This window comes from Narcine bancroftii, chromosome 1, assembly GCF_036971445.1.
Source record: "Narcine bancroftii isolate sNarBan1 chromosome 1, sNarBan1.hap1, whole genome shotgun sequence".
Lineage (NCBI taxonomy): Eukaryota > Metazoa > Chordata > Chondrichthyes > Torpediniformes > Narcinidae > Narcine > Narcine bancroftii.
This window is the reverse complement of record NC_091469.1, coordinates 332,471,447-332,491,432: the sequence shown is the minus strand read 5'-3', so window position 1 is coordinate 332,491,432 and position 19,986 is coordinate 332,471,447. Positions and strand designations below refer to the sequence as shown.

The 19,986-nt window shown below is 35.9% G+C and overlaps 1 protein-coding gene across 13 annotated transcripts in view; it reads right to left on the bottom strand.

The window, feature by feature from the left end:
- ulk4 (unc-51 like kinase 4) overlaps window positions 1-19,986 on the bottom strand; it is a 655,266-nt gene that overhangs the window by 379,123 nt on the left and 256,157 nt on the right. For all 13 annotated transcript variants that reach the window (XR_011348088.1, XM_069908808.1, XM_069908860.1 and 10 more), the window contains exon 20: window positions 19,631-19,792. Coding sequence is in view for 12 of the 13 variants with exons in the window: in XM_069908808.1 (XP_069764909.1) it covers window positions 19,631-19,792 (162 nt within the window). In the remaining variant the exon portion in view is untranslated. The remainder of the gene's footprint in view (window positions 1-19,630; window positions 19,793-19,986) is intronic.

Here is a 19,986-nt window from a genome sequence, read left to right as displayed (position 1 = left end):
CATGGAAAATAACGGGAACAAGAAGGAAGAGAATAAAAATAGGAAATCAAAGAAACAACAGATGACCAACCCAGAGGAAGAAGACCAACACCAAGACACTTTTAATAAAAATAAGAAGAACAAAAATACCCAACAAAATAAAATAAACAACCCAACAAGAAAATCAGAAGAGACAGAGGTAAAAGACACAGATCCTGGAGTCGACTCAGAAGAAGAGGAGGGAGAACACAGAGAAATGGAAGATGAAGGGAAGGGACAGTACATGGATATATAGTTTTTTAAAGAATATATGGAAACAGTAAAAGAATGGCAGTCACAAGAATTCAGTGAAATAAAAAGAAGAATAAAAAGTACAGAAGAAAAAGTGAATAGATTAGAGATGATCATGACAGATATAGGAAAAAGAGTAGACAAGGTGGAAGAACGAGAAACAGCCATAGAAATGGAGGTAGATGACTTAAAAAAGAAATTGGAAGAATCTGATAAAAAAGTTAAAGAAACACAGGAGCTGTTAGCTCAGAATATAGATATAATGGAAAATTATAATAGAAGAAACAATATAAAGATAGTGGGCCTTAAGGAAGATGAAGAAGGCAAAAATATGAAAGAATTTATAAATGAATGGATCCCCAGGGTCCTAGGAAGACCAGAATTACGGGAAGAAATGGAAATAGAAAGAGCACACAGAACATTAGCCCCTAAACCACAACCATAACAAAAACCAAGATCCATTCTAGTAAAATTCCTAAGATATACAACAAGAGAAAATATATTGGAGAAGGCAATGAAAAAAATAAGAGAAGACAAAAAACCACTGGAATACAAGGGTCAAGAAATTTTTTTCTATCCAGATATAAGTTTCCTGTGTTTCCTGAAGAATAGGAAGGAGTTTAATGTAGCAAAAATGACCCTATGGAAAAAAGGTTATAAATTTATGTTAAAATACCCAGTGTTACTTAAAATAGTTATCCCGGGGCAGCAAGGCAAACTATTCTTGGATCCGGAAAAAGCACGAAAATTTGCAGAACAACTACAAAACAGACAGAGAAATGAAGAGATGTAACAAGAAAAAAAATGACAACAAACTATATATGTATATATTAAACAAAATAGAGTATAAGTAAGAACTAAGAAGGGAAAGAAAGGGAAGAAAGGAAGTAAGGAAGGAATTAAGGGAGTGACCTTTGTTATATATGAAGATTAAAATCTTTTCTAGGGGGGCTGGGTGGGGAAGAATAACAATCACTGTGAAATCAGTTGACGCTTGCGAGCGGATTCGCAAATCCAAATGGAGAGGGGAGATGTGGTTGCCCGACAAGGGACAAAGCGCAACTCAGAAAAGGGAGGGACTATTGGGGTTAAAGGAATTTTAGATATGAGAATAGTGGAAATATTTTATGTTTTAGAAATGATGTCTTATAATGTGTTCAAAAAAAGAAAGCAGAAATGGATAAGAAGGGAAGGTGGTGATGAGGAAACGGAAAGGAAAGATAAACAAAGTATGAAATGACTATGTTGAACTATATGACTTTAAATATTAATGGAATACATAACCAAATCAAAAGGAAGAAACTGTTAAATTTATTGAAAAAAGAAAAAAATGATATAGCATTCGTACAAGAAACACATCTAACTGAAGTGGAACACAAGAAATTAAAGAGAGATTGGATAGGACATGTAACAGCAGCATCATATAATTCAAAAGCCAGAGGAGTAGCTATATTAATCAATAAAAATGTACCAATCAAAATAGAAGAGGAAATAATAGATCCAGCAGGGAGATATGTAATGATAAAATGTCAGATATACTCAGAATTTTGGAATTTACTCAATGTATACTCACCTAATGAAGAAGATCAAAAATTTATGCAAGATATCTTTTTGAAGATAGCAGATACGCAAGGGAACATACTAATAGGAGGGGATTTTAACCTTCATTTGGACTCAAACATGGATACAACTGGAAAAAAAACTAACAGAAAGAACAAAGTAACCAAATTTATAATTAAATCGATGCAAGAAATGCAACTTTTGGATATATGGAGGAAACAACACCCAAAGGAAAAGGAATATTCATATTATTCGGGTAGATACAAAACATACTCAAGGATAGACCTGTTCCTGTTATCAGCCCACATTCAACGGAGAGTTAGGAAAATGGAATATAAAGCTAGACTATTATCAGACCACTCACCCCTATTATTGGCAATAGAGCTAGAGGACATCCCACCAAGAATGTATAGATGGAGATTAAACTCCATGCCTCTTAAAAGACAGGATTTTAGAGAATTCATTGAAAGACAAATTAAAATGTACTTTGAAATAAATATGGAATCAGTGAAAGATAAGTTTATACTATGGGACGCAATAAAAGCATTCATCAGAGGGCAAATAATAAGTTATGTAACTAAGATGAAGAAGGACTACAATCGGGAAACAGAACAGTTGGAAAGGGAAATAACAAATATAGAAAAAGAATTAACAATAAAGGAAGATACAACTAAAAGAAGAGAATTGGCAGACAAAAAAATAAAATATGAAACACAACAAACATATAAGGTGGAGAAGAACATAATGAAGACAAAACAGAAATATTATGAGCTAGGAGAAAAAACGCACAAAATTCTAGCGTGGCAGCTTAAGACAGAACAAACTAAAAGAATGGTATTGGCATTAAGGAAAAAGGACAAACAAATTACATATCTTCTTTTCTTTGGCTTGGCGGACGAAGATTTATGGAGGGGGTAAAAAGTCCACGTCAGCTGCAGGCTCGTTTGTGGCTGACCAGTCCGATGCGGGACAGGCAGACACGATTGCAGCGGTTGCAAGGGAAAATTGGTTGGTTGGGGTTGGGTGTTGGGTTTTTCCTCCTTTGCCTTTTGTCAGTGAGGTGGGCTCTGCGGTCTTCTTCAAAGGAGGCTGCTGCCCGCCAAACTGTGAGGCGCCAAGATGCACGGTTTGAGGCGTTATCAGCCCACTGGCGGTGGTCAATGTGGCAGGCACCAAGTGATTTCTTTAGGCAGTCCTTGTACCTTTTCTTTGGTGCACCTCTGTCACGGTGGCCAGTGGAGAGCTCGCCATATAATACGATCTTGGGAAGGCGATGGTCCTCCATTCTGGAGACGTGACCCATCCAGCGCAGCTGGATCTTCAGCAGCGTGGACTCGATGCTGTCGACCTCTGCCATCTCGAGTACCTCGACGTTAGGGGTGTGAGCGCTCCAATGGATGTTGAGGATGGAGCGGAGACAACGCTGGTGGAAGCGTTCTAGGAGCCGTAGGTGGTGCCGGTAGAGGACCCATGATTCGGAGCCGAACAGGAGTGTGGGTATGACAACGGCTCTGTATACGCTTATCTTTGTGAGGTTTTTCAGTTGGTTGTTTTTCCAGACTCTTTTGTGTAGTCTTCCAAAGGCGCTATTTGCCTTGGCGAGTCTGTTGTCTATCTCATTGTCGATCCTTGCATCTGATGAAATGGTGCAGCCGAGATAGGTAAACTGGTTGACCGTTTTGAGTTTTGTGTGCCCGATGGAGATGTGGGGGGGCTGGTAGTCATGGTGGGGAGCTGGCTGATGGAGGACCTCAGTTTTCTTCAGGCTGACTTCCAGGCCAAACATTTTGGCAGTTTCCGCAAAGCAGGACGTCAAGCGCTGAAGAGCTGGCTCTGAATGGGCAACTAAAGCGGCATCATCTGCAAAGAGTAGTTCACGGACAAGTTTCTCTTGTGTCTTGGTGTGAGCTTGCAGGCGCCTCAGATTGAAGAGACTGCCATCCATGCGGTACCGGATGAAAACAGCGTCTTCATTGTTGGGGTCTTTCATGGCTTGGTTCAGCATCATGCTGAAGAAGATTGAAAAGAGGGTTGGTGCGAGAACACAGCCTTGCTTCACGCCATTGTTAATGGAGAAGGGTTCAGAGAGCTCATTGCTGTAACTGACCCGACCTTGTTGGTTTTCGTGCAGTTGGATAATCATGTTGAGGAACTTTGGGGGACATCCGATGCGCTCTAGTATTTGCCAAAGCCCTTTCCTGCTCACGGTGTCGAAGGCTTTGGTGAGGTCAACAAAGGTGATGTAGAGTCCTTTGTTTTGTTCTCTGCACTTTTCTTGGAGCTGTCTGAGGGCAAAGACCATGTCAGTGGTTCCTCTGTTTGCGCGAAAGCCGCACTGTGATTCTGGGAGAATATTCTCAGCGACACTAGGTATTATTCTATTTAGTAGAATCCTAGCGAAGATTTTGCCTGCAATGGAGAGCAACGTGATTCCCCTGTAGTTTGAGCAGTCTGATTTCTCGCCTTTGTTTTTGTACAGGGTGATGATGGTGGCATCACGAAGATCCTGAGGAGATCAATGAAAACTTCAGGGAATTCTACGAGCAACTATATCAAATTGAAAACGAAGGGAAAGAAGACAAAATAGATGAATTTCTAACTAAAATTGAACTACCGAAATTACAAACAGAGGAGAAAAATAAATTAATAAAACCATTTGAAATTGAAGAATTACAGGAGATATTAAAAAAAACTACCGAATAATAAAACACCAGGAGAGGATGGATTCCCAATAGAATTCTATAAAACATTTAAAGACTTATTAATTCCTCCCCTCCTGGAAGTAATCAACCAGATTGATAAAACACAAAACATACCAGATTCATGCAAAACAGCAATAATTACAGTAATACAAAAGAAAGGGAAAGATCCACTCGCACCAGCGTCATATAGACCAATATCTCTACTTAACACAGATTATAAGATAATAGCTAAACTATTAGCAAACAGATTGGCTGACTATGTACCAAAAATAGTAAATCTAGACCAAACTGGATTTATTAAAAAAAGACGAACAACGGACAATATCTGTAAAATTTATTAACTTAATTCATGCCGTAGAAGGAAATAAAACTCCAACAGTAGCGGTTGCTTTAGACGCAGAGAAGGCCTTTGACTGAGTAGAATGGAATTATTTATTCAAAGTTCTACAAAAATTCAGCCTACCAGAGAAATATATTAATTAGATGAAAGCATTATATAAGGGGCTATTGGCGAAAGTTCAAGTAAATGGAAAAATATCAAAACAATTTAACTTAACCAGATCAACAAGGCAGGGATGTCCACTATCTCCCTCACTGTTCGCATTAGCTGTAGAACCACTAGCAGAACTGATAAGAACAGAAAATAAAATAAGAGGGATAAAAATAAAAGAGAAGGAATATAAAATCAGTCTATTTGCAGATGACATCATAGTATACTTAACAGAAGCAGTAATATCAATAAAAGAATTACATAGGAAATTGAAGGAATATGGAGAAGTATCAGGGTACAAGATCAACGCAAATAAAAGTGAAGCAATGCCAATGAATAATGTGGATTTCACAAAGTTCAAGAAAGAATCACCATTTAGATGGCAAACACAAGCAATGCAATACCTAGGTATACAACTAAATAAAAATCTCAGCCATCTATATAAACTAAATTATCATCCATTAATGAAAAAATTACAAGACGACTTAGAGCATTGGAAAGACTTACCACTAACACTGATAGGAAGGATAAACTGTATTAAAATGAACATTTTCCAAAGGATACAATACCTATTTCAGTCATTACCAATTCACCTAACAGAGAAATTCTTCAAGGAGTTAAGAAAATAATAAGGAAATTCTTATGGAAAGGGGGGAAACCGAGGATAGCACTAGATAAATTAACAGAATGGTACAAACAAGGAGGCTTACAACTACCAAATTTTAAGAATTATTATAGAGCGCACAATTAAGATACCTATCAGATATTTATCAAACAAGGGAAAAACCAGATTGGACCAGATTAGAACTAGATAAAATAGGGGAGAAGATACCTGAACATATACTATATAAATGGGATGAAAAATTGGTGCAATGTAGGAATTCACCGGTATTGCATCATCTGCTCAACATTTGGAAGAAGATTCATGTAGAAAGGAATAAAACAAATTACTAACTACCAAAACTAATATTGACGCAAAATCAACTAATCCCTTTCACAATAGATAACCTTTCCTTTAGAGAATGGGAGAGAAAAGGGATCAAAAGAATAGAAAATTGTTTTTCGGGAAACAAATTATTATCCTTTGAACAAATGAAGGATAAATATAATATAACTCATGATACAATGTTTGCATACCACCAACTGAAAACCTACTTGAAGGACAAATTGGGAAACAGTCTGAGGTTACCAGAAGGAAGTAATTTTGAATATGTGATTACAGACACAATGATAATTAAAAAATTTGTAAGAAACATGTACATCAAACTGCAAGAAAAGGAGAACGAGGAAACAAATGGTAAACCTAAACAAAAATGGGAACAAGACCTAAACATAAAGATAAAGAATGAAACATGGGAAAAGCTATGCTCCGGATCTATGAGAAATACAATAAACACGAGGTTACGCATGATACAATATAACTGGATACACAGGCTATACATCACACTTCAAAAGTTAAATAAATGGGACCCAACAGTATCAGACAGATGTTTTCGCTGTAAAAAGGAAACGGGAACAACAATTCATGCAATTTGGACATGTGAGAAAGTGAAAAAATTTTGGGAAGATCTAAACCAGATAGTAAATAAAATCACAAAAAGCAACATACCAAAAAATCCAGAGATCTTCCTCCTAAGTAATATAAGAAATATAGAATTTGGACTCGATTTGGATGGAGCACAAAAAAGATTTGTTATGATAGCCTTAGATGTAGAAAAAAAATGTATTATGTCAACCTGGAAATTAGAAGACAACTTGAGAATACAACAATGGTACATAGAAATGAATAAATGTATTCCATTAGAAAAAAATAACATATAATTTAAGAAATAACATCACAATATTCGAACAAATATGGGAGCCATACATGAAATACAATAGAGAAATCCTACCGTGGACTTCCACCACCTAAAATGACAGAAGGAGAAGAAGATAACGAAAAGAACTGACTCAGTAAAATTTCTTGTTTATTTTTATTAAGTGACAACATTGTTTAACGGATTTGGTGTATCTTATAGATTGAACTTCAAATAAATGGGAAAGGGGATGAGGGAGGGAGGGAAGGGAGGGGGGAAAAAAAGGGAGAAAATGACACTGTATATATTCAAGAAAAAAAATGTCTGTATGTATCTTGGTCAATATGGTTTATAGTGTGAAAAATAAAAAAAATTTAAAAAATAGTAATTTTGGTATTTGATAATTCCTTTTTTCCTTTCTAAGTGGATCTTCTTCCATGTATTAAGTAAATGATGCAGTACTGGTGAGTTTTTATATTGCACCAGCTTTTCATCCCACTTGTAAAGTATATGTTCAGGTACCTTTTCCCCTATTTTATCTAGTTCGATCTTAGCCCAATCTGGTTTATCCCTTGTCTGGTAAAAATCTGATAAATACCTTAATTGTGCGGCTCTATATTAATTTCTAAAATTTGTTAACTGCAAACCACCTTGATTATACTTCTCTGCTAATTTATCTAACGCTACCCTTGGATTCTTCTCTTTCCACAAGAATTTCCTTATTATTCTCTTTAGTTCCTTAAAGAATTTTTCTGTTAAAGGAATTGGTAACATTTGAAATAAGTATTGTTGTATCTTTGGGAACACGTTCATTTTAATGTAGTTTACCCTCCCTATCAATGTTAGTGGTAATTCTTTCCAATGTTCTAAGCCTTTCTGCAATTTCTTTTTCATGGCTGATAATTTAGTTTATACAAGTGGCCTAAGTTATTATCTAACCTGATCCCTAGGTATCAGATTGCTTGTGCTTGCCATTTAAATGGTGATTCTTTTTTAAATTCTGTATAATCTGTGTTACTCATTGGCATCAGTTCACTTTTATTTGCGTTGATCTTGTACCCCGATATTTCTCCATATTCCTTCAATTTCTTATGTAATTCTTTTATTGATACCTCTGGTTCTGCTAATGTATACGATGATGTCATCTGCAAATAAGCTGATTTTATACTCATTCTCCTTTATTTTTATCCCTTTTATTTTATTTTCTATTCTTATCAGTTCTCCCAAAGGTTCTATTGTTAAGGTGAACAATGAGGGTGATAGTGGACATCCCTGTCTAGTTGACCTACTTAATTTAAAGTGACTCGATACATATCCATTTACTGTTACCTTCACCAATGGTCCATTATACGACGTTTTAATCCAATTTATATATTTTTCTGGTAGATTGAACTTCTGTAATACTTTAAATAAATATTTCCACTCTACTCTGTCAAAGGCTTTTTCTGCGTCTAGAGCAACAGCCACTTCAATAAATTTAGTAGCCTCTTCTTTTTAATTTGGTTATGTATTCCATTAATGTTTATAGTCATATAGTTCAACAAGGCCATCTTATATCTTGCATACACCTCTTTTCCACCTCTTCACCACCTCCATCCCCCTTTTCCCCATTTTCAAATCTTAGTTTTCTCTTATTACACTTAATGTACGACAACACATTTAAGACATAAAGTACCCCCGCAGTTCCCACATCCACTAATACCTTAACCCCAAAAGTTCCCCCACCCCTCTCTGAATTGCCCCATATCCCTTTCCGGGCAACCACAACTCCCCTTTTCATTTGGATTGTGATCTTGTTCGCAGCGTCAACAGATTTTGCAGTGACGGTTATTCTCCCTCTACCCAGCCCTCTCCAAAAACACTTTTTTAACACATATAACAAAGCTCTCTCTCTTCTTTTTTTTCCCCCTTACTCCCTTCCTTCCCTTCTCTTTTCCCTCTTTAGTTCTTTACATATACATTGTTTTTAAATCTTTATATATACTTTATCGCCATTCTTAATTCATGTTATATCTCTTCATCTCTTCTCCTGTCCTGCAAACGTTCTGCGAATTCTTGCACTTTCTCTGGATCTGAGAACAGTCTGTTTTGCTCCTGGGTATAAATATTTTAAGCACAGCTGGATGTCTTAACATGAATTTGTAACCTTTCTTTCATAAAATCGATTTCGCTGTATTAAACTCTTTCCTCCTCTTTAAGAGTTCAAAACATATGTCTGTGTAAAAAAATATTTTTTGACCTTTGTATTTCAATGGTTTATTATCTTCTCTAACTTTATTCCTTGCCTGTTCCAGTATATTTTCTCTTGTTGTGTATCTCAAAAATTTTACTAAGATGGTTCTTGGTTGTTGATGTGTCTGTGGTTTCGGAGCTAATGCTCAGTGTGCCCTTTCTATTTCCATTTCTGTCGTTCCCAGGACCTTCGGGATCCATCCTTTTATAAATTCCTTCATGTCTGTGCCTTCTTCACCCTCCTTCAGGCCCACTATTTTTATGTTGTTTTGCCTACTATAATTTTCCAACACATCAATTTTCTGAGATAACAACTCTCGTGTCTCTTTAATTTTTTTTGTCACTTTCTTCTAATTTTTCTCTTAAGTCACTTAGTTCCATTTCTACAGCCGTTTCCCCTCTTCCACATTCTCTCCTCTTTTCCCTATTTCTGTCATTACCAGTTCTAACCTTTGCATTTTATCTTCTATTCTTTTCATTTTCCTTTTAATTACATTAAACTCTAATGACAACCATTCTTTTAATGATCTCATTTGTTCTTCAAAAAAGACTTCATCTATATTCTGTTCATCAGTTTTACCTTTTATTTCTCTTTGTCCATCAGTTTTACCTTCTATGTGAAGATCTTGGTCTTCATCTTCCTCTTCTTCTGTGTCTGTATCTGTGTTTGTGTCTTCTTCTTCTCTTCTTTATGTCTGTGCCTCTTCTGTTTTTCCTGATGAGCTGCTTGTATCTCTTTGTCGGGCCTCTTCTTGCTGGGCCTCTTGTTGCCTCCCCTCCTGGGCTGCTCGTCTGCTGTGTTTCCTGATGTTGATCTTCTTGTCGGTCATCCCTCCGTCTATCTCCCTCGTCTGATTCATCGCTCCCTCTTCTGTTGCCTTTCTCATCCTCCAGCTGAGTGCCCTGGTGTCGGGCGTCCCTCAGCTGTTCACTCTGTGACAGCCCGCTCCTCCTCTGAGCCCCCCTCCTTCCTCTTTCTTCTTTGATTGCGCAGTTGCGTACTTTTGTTTGGCTCCGAGAGCCATTTTTGTAGTGCACTGGCTGGTGGGTCGTGACTCCACAGGGCAGGCATTGACCTTGAAGGTCGGGCGCTCCTCGCCACCACAGTGTCCTGTTCTTTCAAGCAGGTAAGGCTTTCTTCTTTCTTCTCTGGTGACTTTTCTACTTCTTTTTTTCCAGTTGTTTTTACTTTCTCCTTCCTGGAAGTCATCTTCTTTCGCTTCTCTGTATCTTTATCTTCCATTTCTTATATTTTATTTTTGTTATGCTTTGCTTTTTCCTATTTTCCTGGAGAGGGCTGGTTTTCCAAACTGGTCACTACTCCATCGTATGACTGCTCCAGAAAGTTCCAGTTAAAGTGAAGGCGACATGGATCCATTCCAATTTTCCTTCTGCAGCAACAAGTCTACAGCCAATGCCCTCTCACTGGCTCTACAAAAAACCTTGGAACACTTGGACAGCAAAGATGCATACATCAGGATGCTCCTTATCGACTACAGTTCAGCATTCAACACCATCATCTCCTCAAAACTGATCAGCAAACTCTTTGAATGGTTTATTTTAACATTTTAAAACCATAAGAACATCAATTACAATAAAATTCATATAGAGAAAATATATGTGGATAATAACAAATCCCCCCCAACCTCCCTCTCCCTCCCCACTAATACCTACCCTCCTTCCCCTATATCTACCCACTAAGAAAGAAAGAAGGAGATCATCAATTAGATATATAATTAAACTACTCAGCTGTGAAACCAAGATGCCTCACCAGAACAGATTGAGAGCTCAAATCTTCAAACCAGGAATTTTTAAATATGGGCTCAATACTTTTACAAAAAAAAAATGATACTTGTCCCTCAAATTACATGTTATCTTTTCAAGAGGAATACAAGATTTCATTTCAGCATGCCATCTTTGCATTCATAATGAATTTTTTTTGCACTTTATCCAATTTGAAACCTAAATCAGATTTCCAAGAAATAGCAAAACATTTTATAGATACAGCCAAAGCTAAATATTGTAGCGGCCCGTAATTGCGGAGATCAGGCCAGCACATGGACAGAGATTGCTAAAGCGACTCCCAGGACAATGAATTGGTGGGGGTAGAAGCTGGGGTAGCTTCAGACCAACAGCCCTAAAATGGCGTTAGTCAACCTGCCCAGCTAACTTAGCAGAAACAGGCTGGGGAAGAAGGGCATTCATATGCATGGATGTTCCCACCCGCTATTGTTATTCATATGGATGACTCAGTCAATCAGCAAAAACGGCGGGAACTTGAACAGTATAAAACCAGCCTTTCCAGCCCTAATAAAGGAGTGAGTTTAACCTGCCACACTGTGCATGTGTGTGTGTGTGTGTGTGTGTGTGTGTGTGTGTGTGTGTGTGTGTGTGTGTGTGTGTGTGTGTGTGTGTGTGTGTGTGTGTTTCTTTGTAGCGGTCGGCTACAATGTAAAAATTCAATTTCAAACATCGTCAATCTTAATCTTAAAGCAATTGTCTTAATACCTCTTAATAAAAACAACATTGCATCAAACTGAAGTTTAACTAAAATAATTTAATTTGTATCCAAAAAATCTTAACTTTAGAACAGATCCAAGTCGAATGAAAGAAGATCCCTATCTTTTACCACATCTAAAACATAAATCTGAAGACAGTAAATTAAATCTCTTTAATTTTTGAGTGGTTAGGTATAATTGATGTAAAAAATTATATTGTACTAATCTGTACCTTACATTTATAACCTTTGTCATATTATCTTTACATGAATTCATCCAAACATTTTCATCCATCTTCCTATTCAAATCAGTTTCCCATTTTAATCTTGATTTATGAATATTTGGTTTGGACATTTTACTTTGTAATAATTATGCATCTCAGAAATAAATTTATTTATATCTCCTTTAGTAAGTAATAAATCTAAAGCATATTGTCTAGGTAATTTTAAACTATAGCTTTTGCTTGATAATAACAAAAAAGTATTATTAGGGTTCTCATATTTTTTCTTCATTCGATTAAAAGATATAAATTTCCCTGCTTCAAAACAATCTTCAACATTTTTAATTCACAATTGATTCCATATCTTCAAAAACTGATTATTAACAGTAAAAGGAAAAATATTATTTTGATATAAAGGCATTTTCGATGAAATCTTACCTTTTCCACCTATCTCATAATTAATTTTATTCCATAATTCAATTAAATACTTCAATATCAGTGGATCTCTACCAATTAACAATTTTGAATTCCATTGATAATTACATTCTTGCATACACTTCTCATTAATTTTAGCTAACTCTATATTTACCCAAATTGAGGATATATTTAAATCAAATATTCCACTAATAATTTTCAATTCCACAGTTTTATAATAATTCTGAAAAGGTGGAAGTTGTAAGCCACCTAATTCAAATTTCCAAGTTAATTTTTCCAAGGATACTCTAGCCATTATCCTCTTCTATAAACATTTTCTAACAATTAAGTTAAGATCTTTAACATTTTTTTTGAGGTATTTGACAGGGAATAAACTGAATAAGATATTGGATCCTTGGAAAGATTCATTTTAATACAGTTCACTTACCTATTAAAGTTATATACAAAGTATATAAACTTCAAGTTGAAGTTTATGTAAGAATATATTAATTTTCCATTCATCATCTGTTGACTGAGATGTATACCTTAGTATAATACACTTTAAAATAATAATTTATGTTTTGTTTTTTATACGTAATTTTGAATCTTTTTAACTGTATTAATAGTTCTTGATATTTGTTCCATTTTCAATTGCCAAGCTAATACCTTATGTGGTCTTTCTCCCAGTTCATAATATTTCTGTTTAGTTTCTTTCAATTAATTTCTCCATTCTGTATGTCTGTATCAAATTATAATGCAGTTCCTTATTTATTAATTCCAATCTCTTTTTCTCAGACGGATCTTTTTGAACATTTTTTTCCAAGACTGATCAGCAAACTCCAAGACTTGGTCCTCAATACCCTACTGTGTAACTTGATCCTGGAGTTCATCACCTCCATGCAACAATCAGTGAGGATTTGTGAGAACATCTCCACAATCCCCATCAGGGCGACATACTTAAACTCCCTTTCTACCCGTTATATACCTATGACTGTGTGGCTCGGTACAACAATAACACCATCTCCAAATTTGCTGATGATCATGGTAGTTGGTTGTATAAAAAGGGATGATGGTGGATTCTTTTTTTTAATTTAAATCTGGCATAAGTTTATTCCAGCTGGTCCAGATCCCTCTGCAAGCTTTGAAAACCTTCCTTGCTGTCCACAACGCTTCTGATCTGAGTATTGTCTGCAAACTTGCTGATCCAATCACCACATTGTTGTCCAGATTGTGGATCTAGATGACAAACTATGCTGGTCCCACCGATCCCTGCAGCACACCACTAGTCCGAGGCCTCCAGTCTGAGAAGCTATTGTCCATGGCCACTCACTGGCTTCTCCCACACAGCCAATGTTTTTGAATATTTTAATATGAGATTTCACATCCAAAGTACAGAGTACCTATGGATAGATGTTAAAATTCTTAAAGATACACTACACTTAAAATCACCAATGCCTGAAGAGGGCGCACAAAATCAGTGAACCGGTGCGGACTCGAAAGGCCAACATGGCCTGTTTCCGCTCCGTAAATGGTTATATGGTTATATGATAAAATATTGGTGGGAGGTGACTTTAATTGTTGTTTGGATCCATTGTTAGATAAATCTCCAGGACAAAGATGGCCAAATGGTTAAAGACAGTAAGGAAGGACATGAATTTGGTAGAGATTTGGAGGAAGTTAAATCCTACTGAGAAGGATTTTTCTTTTTATTCATTTCGGCATGATTCTTATTCTAGAATAGATTTATTTTTAGTATCAGCACAACTACAAGGAAGAATTTTTAAGGCTGAATATAAGAGTAGGATTTTGTCTGATCATTTGTTGTTGTTAATTACTTGTACTGGTTCTGAGACAGTGGAGAATGTGTATAGATGGAGATTTAATTCAATATTATTGAAAAACTCACTTAAGTTTATGAGGGATCATATACAGTCATTTTTGAAAATAAATGTGGATTCAGTAGATAATAAATTTGTTTTGTGGGATGCATTGAAAGCTTATTTGAGGGGACAGATTATTAGTTATACAGCTAAAATTAAAGAACAACATTTGGCTGAAACAAATCATTTAGAGAAAGAGATAGAAACTTTGCAGAAAGAAGTACAGCGGGATACCACGGAAACTAAAAAAAAATTGTTTAACTAATTTGAAATTGCGGTATAATTCATTACAAACTTATAAGTTTGAGAAGTTATTATAGAGGACTAAACAATGTTATTATGAGTTGGGTGAACGAGCTCACAAAGTATTAGCATGGCAATTAAAGACTGAACAGGCTTCTAGGACAATAAATGCTATTAGATGTGACATGCTGATTACTTATAAACCTCAGGATATTAATGATGAATTTAGATTATTTTATGAGAAATTGTATACTTCTGAAGTATCTGAAGATAATGCTAAAATCGACACCTTTTTGTCGAATTGGCTTTAACATCTTTTTTTACTGTTGTGGAGGTGAAGAAAGCGCTACAGTCAATGCCTGGTGAGAAATCCCCAGGAGAGGATGGTTTTACTTCTGAGTTTTATATAGAATTTCAGGATTTGTTGATTCCTTTATTAATGGATATTATGCAACAGGCGACAGAGACTGGTTCCTTTCCAGATTCTTTTTCTAGAGCGCTTATTACCTTAGGTTATCCCTAAGAAAGATAGTGATCCATTAAAAGTGGGATCTTATAGACCTATTTCTTATTAAATGTGGATTATAAGATTGTTGCCAAGGTTCTAGCTAATAGATTAGTTCAATATTTACTGGATTTGATTCATGTAGATCAAACTGGTTTTATTGAAAATCGGTATTCTGCTGATAATATTATAAAATTGATTTCTTTAATTAATGTTTCTTGAGAGCAATTCGGCCAACCTATGGTAATTGCTTTAGATGCTGAGAAGGCTTTTGATAGAGTGGAATGGGAGTTTTTATTTAAAGTTTTGGAAAAGTTTAAATTTGGGCCACTTTTTACTGGCTGGGTTAAGGCTTCAAATAAAAATCTAGGCTAGAGTTGTGACAAATGGACAGGTATCTTCTTCGTTTGAATTATCTATATCGAATAGAAAAGGCTATCCTTTGTCACCAGCTCTATTTGCATTGGTTATTGAACCAATAGTAATATTAAGGGTATTAAGGTAAGTGCAGATGAGTATAAAATACAATTATTTGCAGATTAAGTTTTGATATATTTAATGTAGTCATGCAGTCGTTGTGGAACAATATGGTGAATTATCAGGTTACAAGATTAATTGGGATAAGAGTGAAATAATGCCTTTGGCAGATGTGGATTATTCATCTTGCAAACATATTGTGAAATTTAAGTGGTCTGATCGAATTAAGTATTTGGGAATTATAATTGATGATAATTATAAACATTTATATGAATTGAATTATTTGTCTTTATTGCCTAGAATTAAATATGATTTAAATCGGAGGAAAGATTTACCAATAACTTTGATAGGACGAGTAAATTGTGTGAAAATGAATATCTTTCCCCGTATACAATACTTTTTTCAGTCTATCCCATGTAGAATTCCCCAATAATTTTATAAAAAATTGAATGCTTTGGTGAGGACGTTTTTATAGAAGGGTAAAATGGCAAAGGTGTCGTTACAAAAATTGACTTGGAAATATGCTTTAAGAGGATTGCAATTTCCTCATTTTCAACATTATTATGAATCGGCACAAATGAAATTTATTAACGGAATGTTTGAAGAGGATAAACCTTTGGTTTGGGCTAAGATTGAATTACCTCAGATTAATGATAAGAGAATGGATTGTTTTATTTAATGGAATTCTCAGCTTCTACAGTTATAATTTACCAGTTTTGAAACATTTAATGGAATTATGAAGTAAGAAAAATGAAATTATAGGTACCAAAGGTAAAATTTTGGCTAAAACTCTTTTGTATCAGAATAAACCTTTTTTATTTTTCATTAAATAATCAGCTCTTGAAAATATAGGAACAGAAAGGTATTAAGTTGGTAGAGGACTGTTATGAAGCTGGGTATTTTATTTATTTCAAAGAATGCAGAAGAAATACGGAATTTCTTCGAATACTTTGTTTACTTATTATCAGGTTAGAGCCTTACTTTTAAATAATTTTGGATGTACGTTACCATTGCCTAGATGATCTAAATTTGAAAGTTTACTTACTGAAGGGGGTAAGAAGGGATTTATATCTGAGGTGTATGCTTTATTACAACATAGGATGCTTATTACGGATCTTTATAAATCTAGGCTTAGATGGGAAAAGGATTTGTCTATATCTATTTCTCAGGATGATTGGATGACTATATGTGAGGACAATATGACTAAATTAGTGAACGTAAGATATAGGTTCGTTCATTATAATTTTATACATCAGATATATTTAACTCCGGAGAAGTTAAGGAAATATAAGTTTATTTCTTTTGATTTATGTTTTAAGTGTTATAGGCAAGTTGGTTCTTTCTTAAATTCTACTTAGCTATGTGAGACAGTGAAACCTTTTTGGAATAGAATTAAGGAATTTTTAGGTTTATTTAAATTTAAAATTTTGCTTGACCCTATGGTATTTTTACTGGGTTATATTAATAAATTGAGTTTGGAATTAAAATTGGATAAATTTCAAATTGCTTTTTTTGAGACTGTCATTAGCTGTGGCAAGAAAATGTTTGCAATTACTTGGAAAAATGAGACTGACTTAAATATTCAACAGAGGCATATGGAAATGAGGTCTTGTATTCCATTGGAAAAGATAATGTATAATTTATATAATAATTATTCCTTTTTTTTAAGGCTTGTTGTAACAGTTTTTTTTCCCCTTGGATGTTGGGGTTGCACCAAACCATGGCAATAGCTGATGATTGGTATGTGAGATGATCTCTTCTATCTTCTATTTCTTTCTTTTTTCTTCTGGGGTAGTTTAGAGGGGGCTTGGGAGGGGTAGGTGGGATAGGGTTGGGGGTGGGGGATTATAGGGGATAAACATTATGTATCTATTTGTATTCTGCTTTTGACTGTATGATTTACTTTGAGCAATAAATAAAATTTTCAAAAAAAAAAGGGATGATGAGCCAACTTATAGGGGGGAGACTGAAAACCTGGCTGAATGGTGTATTAATAACAACCTCGCACGCAATGTCTCCAAAACCAAGAAGTTGACTGTCAACTGTAGGAAAGGAAAACCAGAAGGGTACAATCCAGAGATCAGTGGGGGATCAGATGTGGAGAGAGTAAGCAAATTTGAAATCCTGGGAGTCACTATTTCAGAGGATCTTTCCTGAACCCAACACACTAATGTCATCTTAAAGAGAGCCTCTACTTCCTTGGGAGTTTATGGAAATTAAGTATGCCACTGGGAACATTGGAAAACTTTTCCAGATGTGGGAAGTGTGCTGACCAGCTGCATCATGGCCTAGTATGGGGGCACCTATATGCCCAAGCTGAAAGCTCTGCAAAAGGTTGTGGACACATCCCAGTACATCACAGGCAAAACTCTCCCCACCATCAAGAATGGAGATTGCTGTCTGGGGAATCGTGCTGGTCCGTGGACTAATGGAGATTGGCTTGAAACTGGGTACCAGGTATAGGTATGCAAGGGGGTGCTGAAAGCGCTGGAGGGCTCCTGATCATGCCGGGGGTTCAGATCTGAAGCTAGGGTTGCCAATGGTTTGGACTGGACTGGAGTGTGTGGCTGCAGAGGCTGCAGATGTGTTGGAGGCAAATCTATGGACACATGGTGAGTCTGGGGGGACTCTCTTTCACTTCTCTTTCTCTGACTGCAGGCAATTTCTGACACTGGTGAATCTGTCTGTTTTATGGCAGACAAGTATAATTCTGTGTAATATGACACTGTTTATTGCATGACAAAAAATTGAATCTTGAACCTTGAATCTTGAGGAAAAACTAAATGGAACAGAGAGCAGCAGCAATCATCAATGATCCACACATCCAGGACACAGTGCTGTTAGGAAAGAGGTACAGGTGCCACAAGACTAATACCAGAAACAGTTGCTACCCCTCAACCATCAGACTCCTGAACAATAGACTAATTCCGAGAAGCATTTAGGGACTCTTACTTTACTCATTATTTATTATTGATGTGATGGAATATTTGTAGATGTATTTGGGAGATAAATTGGTAAAATTGGAGTTGGTTACATACATATACACACTTTAAAACAGATATTATTTGAAATACTGAAGAATTCATATTCAGTAACTTTGTACAAACTATGGAGAATGCTGTGCACATTTCAGAAATAGGTGTTAATTGAAATGACATCATTGAAGCAATAACCAGGAGACACTCTGGGTGTTGAAAGCTCTTTACAAAGGTTTTGACAGAGTGCACAGAAAGGTCACTCCTGGGTTTTGTTTACCTAAAACAACAGATAGGAGCAGAAGACTAACTCCTATTGTTTGCTGGAGAAGGTCAGGGGTTTTGCAAGTGAGAGAGTCACATGGGTTTTCTGGCAGTTGGTATCTCAGATGTGTGTGTGTGAGTGAGAGAGAGAGAGAGAGAGAGAGAGAGAGAGAGAGAGAGAGTGCAAGCAGGAAGCTTGTTGGAACTGAAACAGAAAACTCCAGAGCGGAAGATGGCTGGAAGTGCTATCTGTCTGATATTTCTCTTGCAATAAGGGGAACAGAATAGAACTTTGTGGTGGCCTGAAGGAAAGAGGTTATCATCTGGAGAACCCTGATGGGGCAAGTTTCATCAGCAAGACATTGAGGTGACTAATGGTGATACCTTAGTTGTGGAATTCCTGGAACAATAAATCTATCTCTGCAAACCTACAAAGAACCTTCCTGAGTGGTAAACGTTTACCTTTCAAGCACCAAAGCCCGGTGAACTTTATATATGTTAAATTCTGTGCACAATATAAGAACTTGGAAGAATGAGAAGTGAGATTGAACTGTGAACCAAAGAACTTTTCTTACATTTACACACATATCACATACACGCGCGGTTAGAATTAGAAGGGGGTTAAGTTGGGTTAGTTAAGTTAATAGAGATAAGTTAAAGTTTGATTCTGTTTTCATGTTTAAAGATAATTAAAAACAGCTTTTGTTTAAGTAACAACTTGTCTTGGTAAATGTCTATTGCTGCTGGGTTTTGGCGTCCTTTGGGCTCATAACACTGAATATTTATTTCTGTATTTGCACAGCCAGTTTATTTACATATATTTCTTTTGTTAATGTTTTTTGCTTTGTATATATCTCTTTCTTCTTGAGTAATTAGAAGTTCTCCCTGGTCTATAGGAAAAAGAATCTCAGGGGTACATGTGATGTCATCTATGTACTCTGATAATATATATGAACGTTGAGGGGCAAGTATGGCAGAAGTAGGAAATCCTAGTTATTGTGGGATGTTGAGATCTAATTCCTTTGGAGAAGCTTAATTTTATTTTAGAAGATCTATCTATATTCATAGATGTGTTGTGGTAGATCATGAACATTGAAATCTTACCGAAATGGCTGTCACTCGAAGAGAGTCCACAGTTGAATGTGTAAACAGGTACCAGAGCAACTGACCAATCTCTCCAGTAATGAACCCTTGAACTGAGGATGAAGTTGTGGTGCATATATTCTCCACAATCTTCGCTGCTAAATGATTAGTAATAGCATCTCCCTAAAAGAAACCAGAAGAAAAATAAATTGAAAAATGCTTATGGAGTCATTTTGTAATTTTGATGAAATACATAATAGTTTCCAGCAGACAATGTGCATACTTTGTTCAAATTGTAACCACTGAATTATCACATGCGACCACACATTAATATCACACGAAATACAATGCATGCTTATCAGAATATGCAGGTCCAG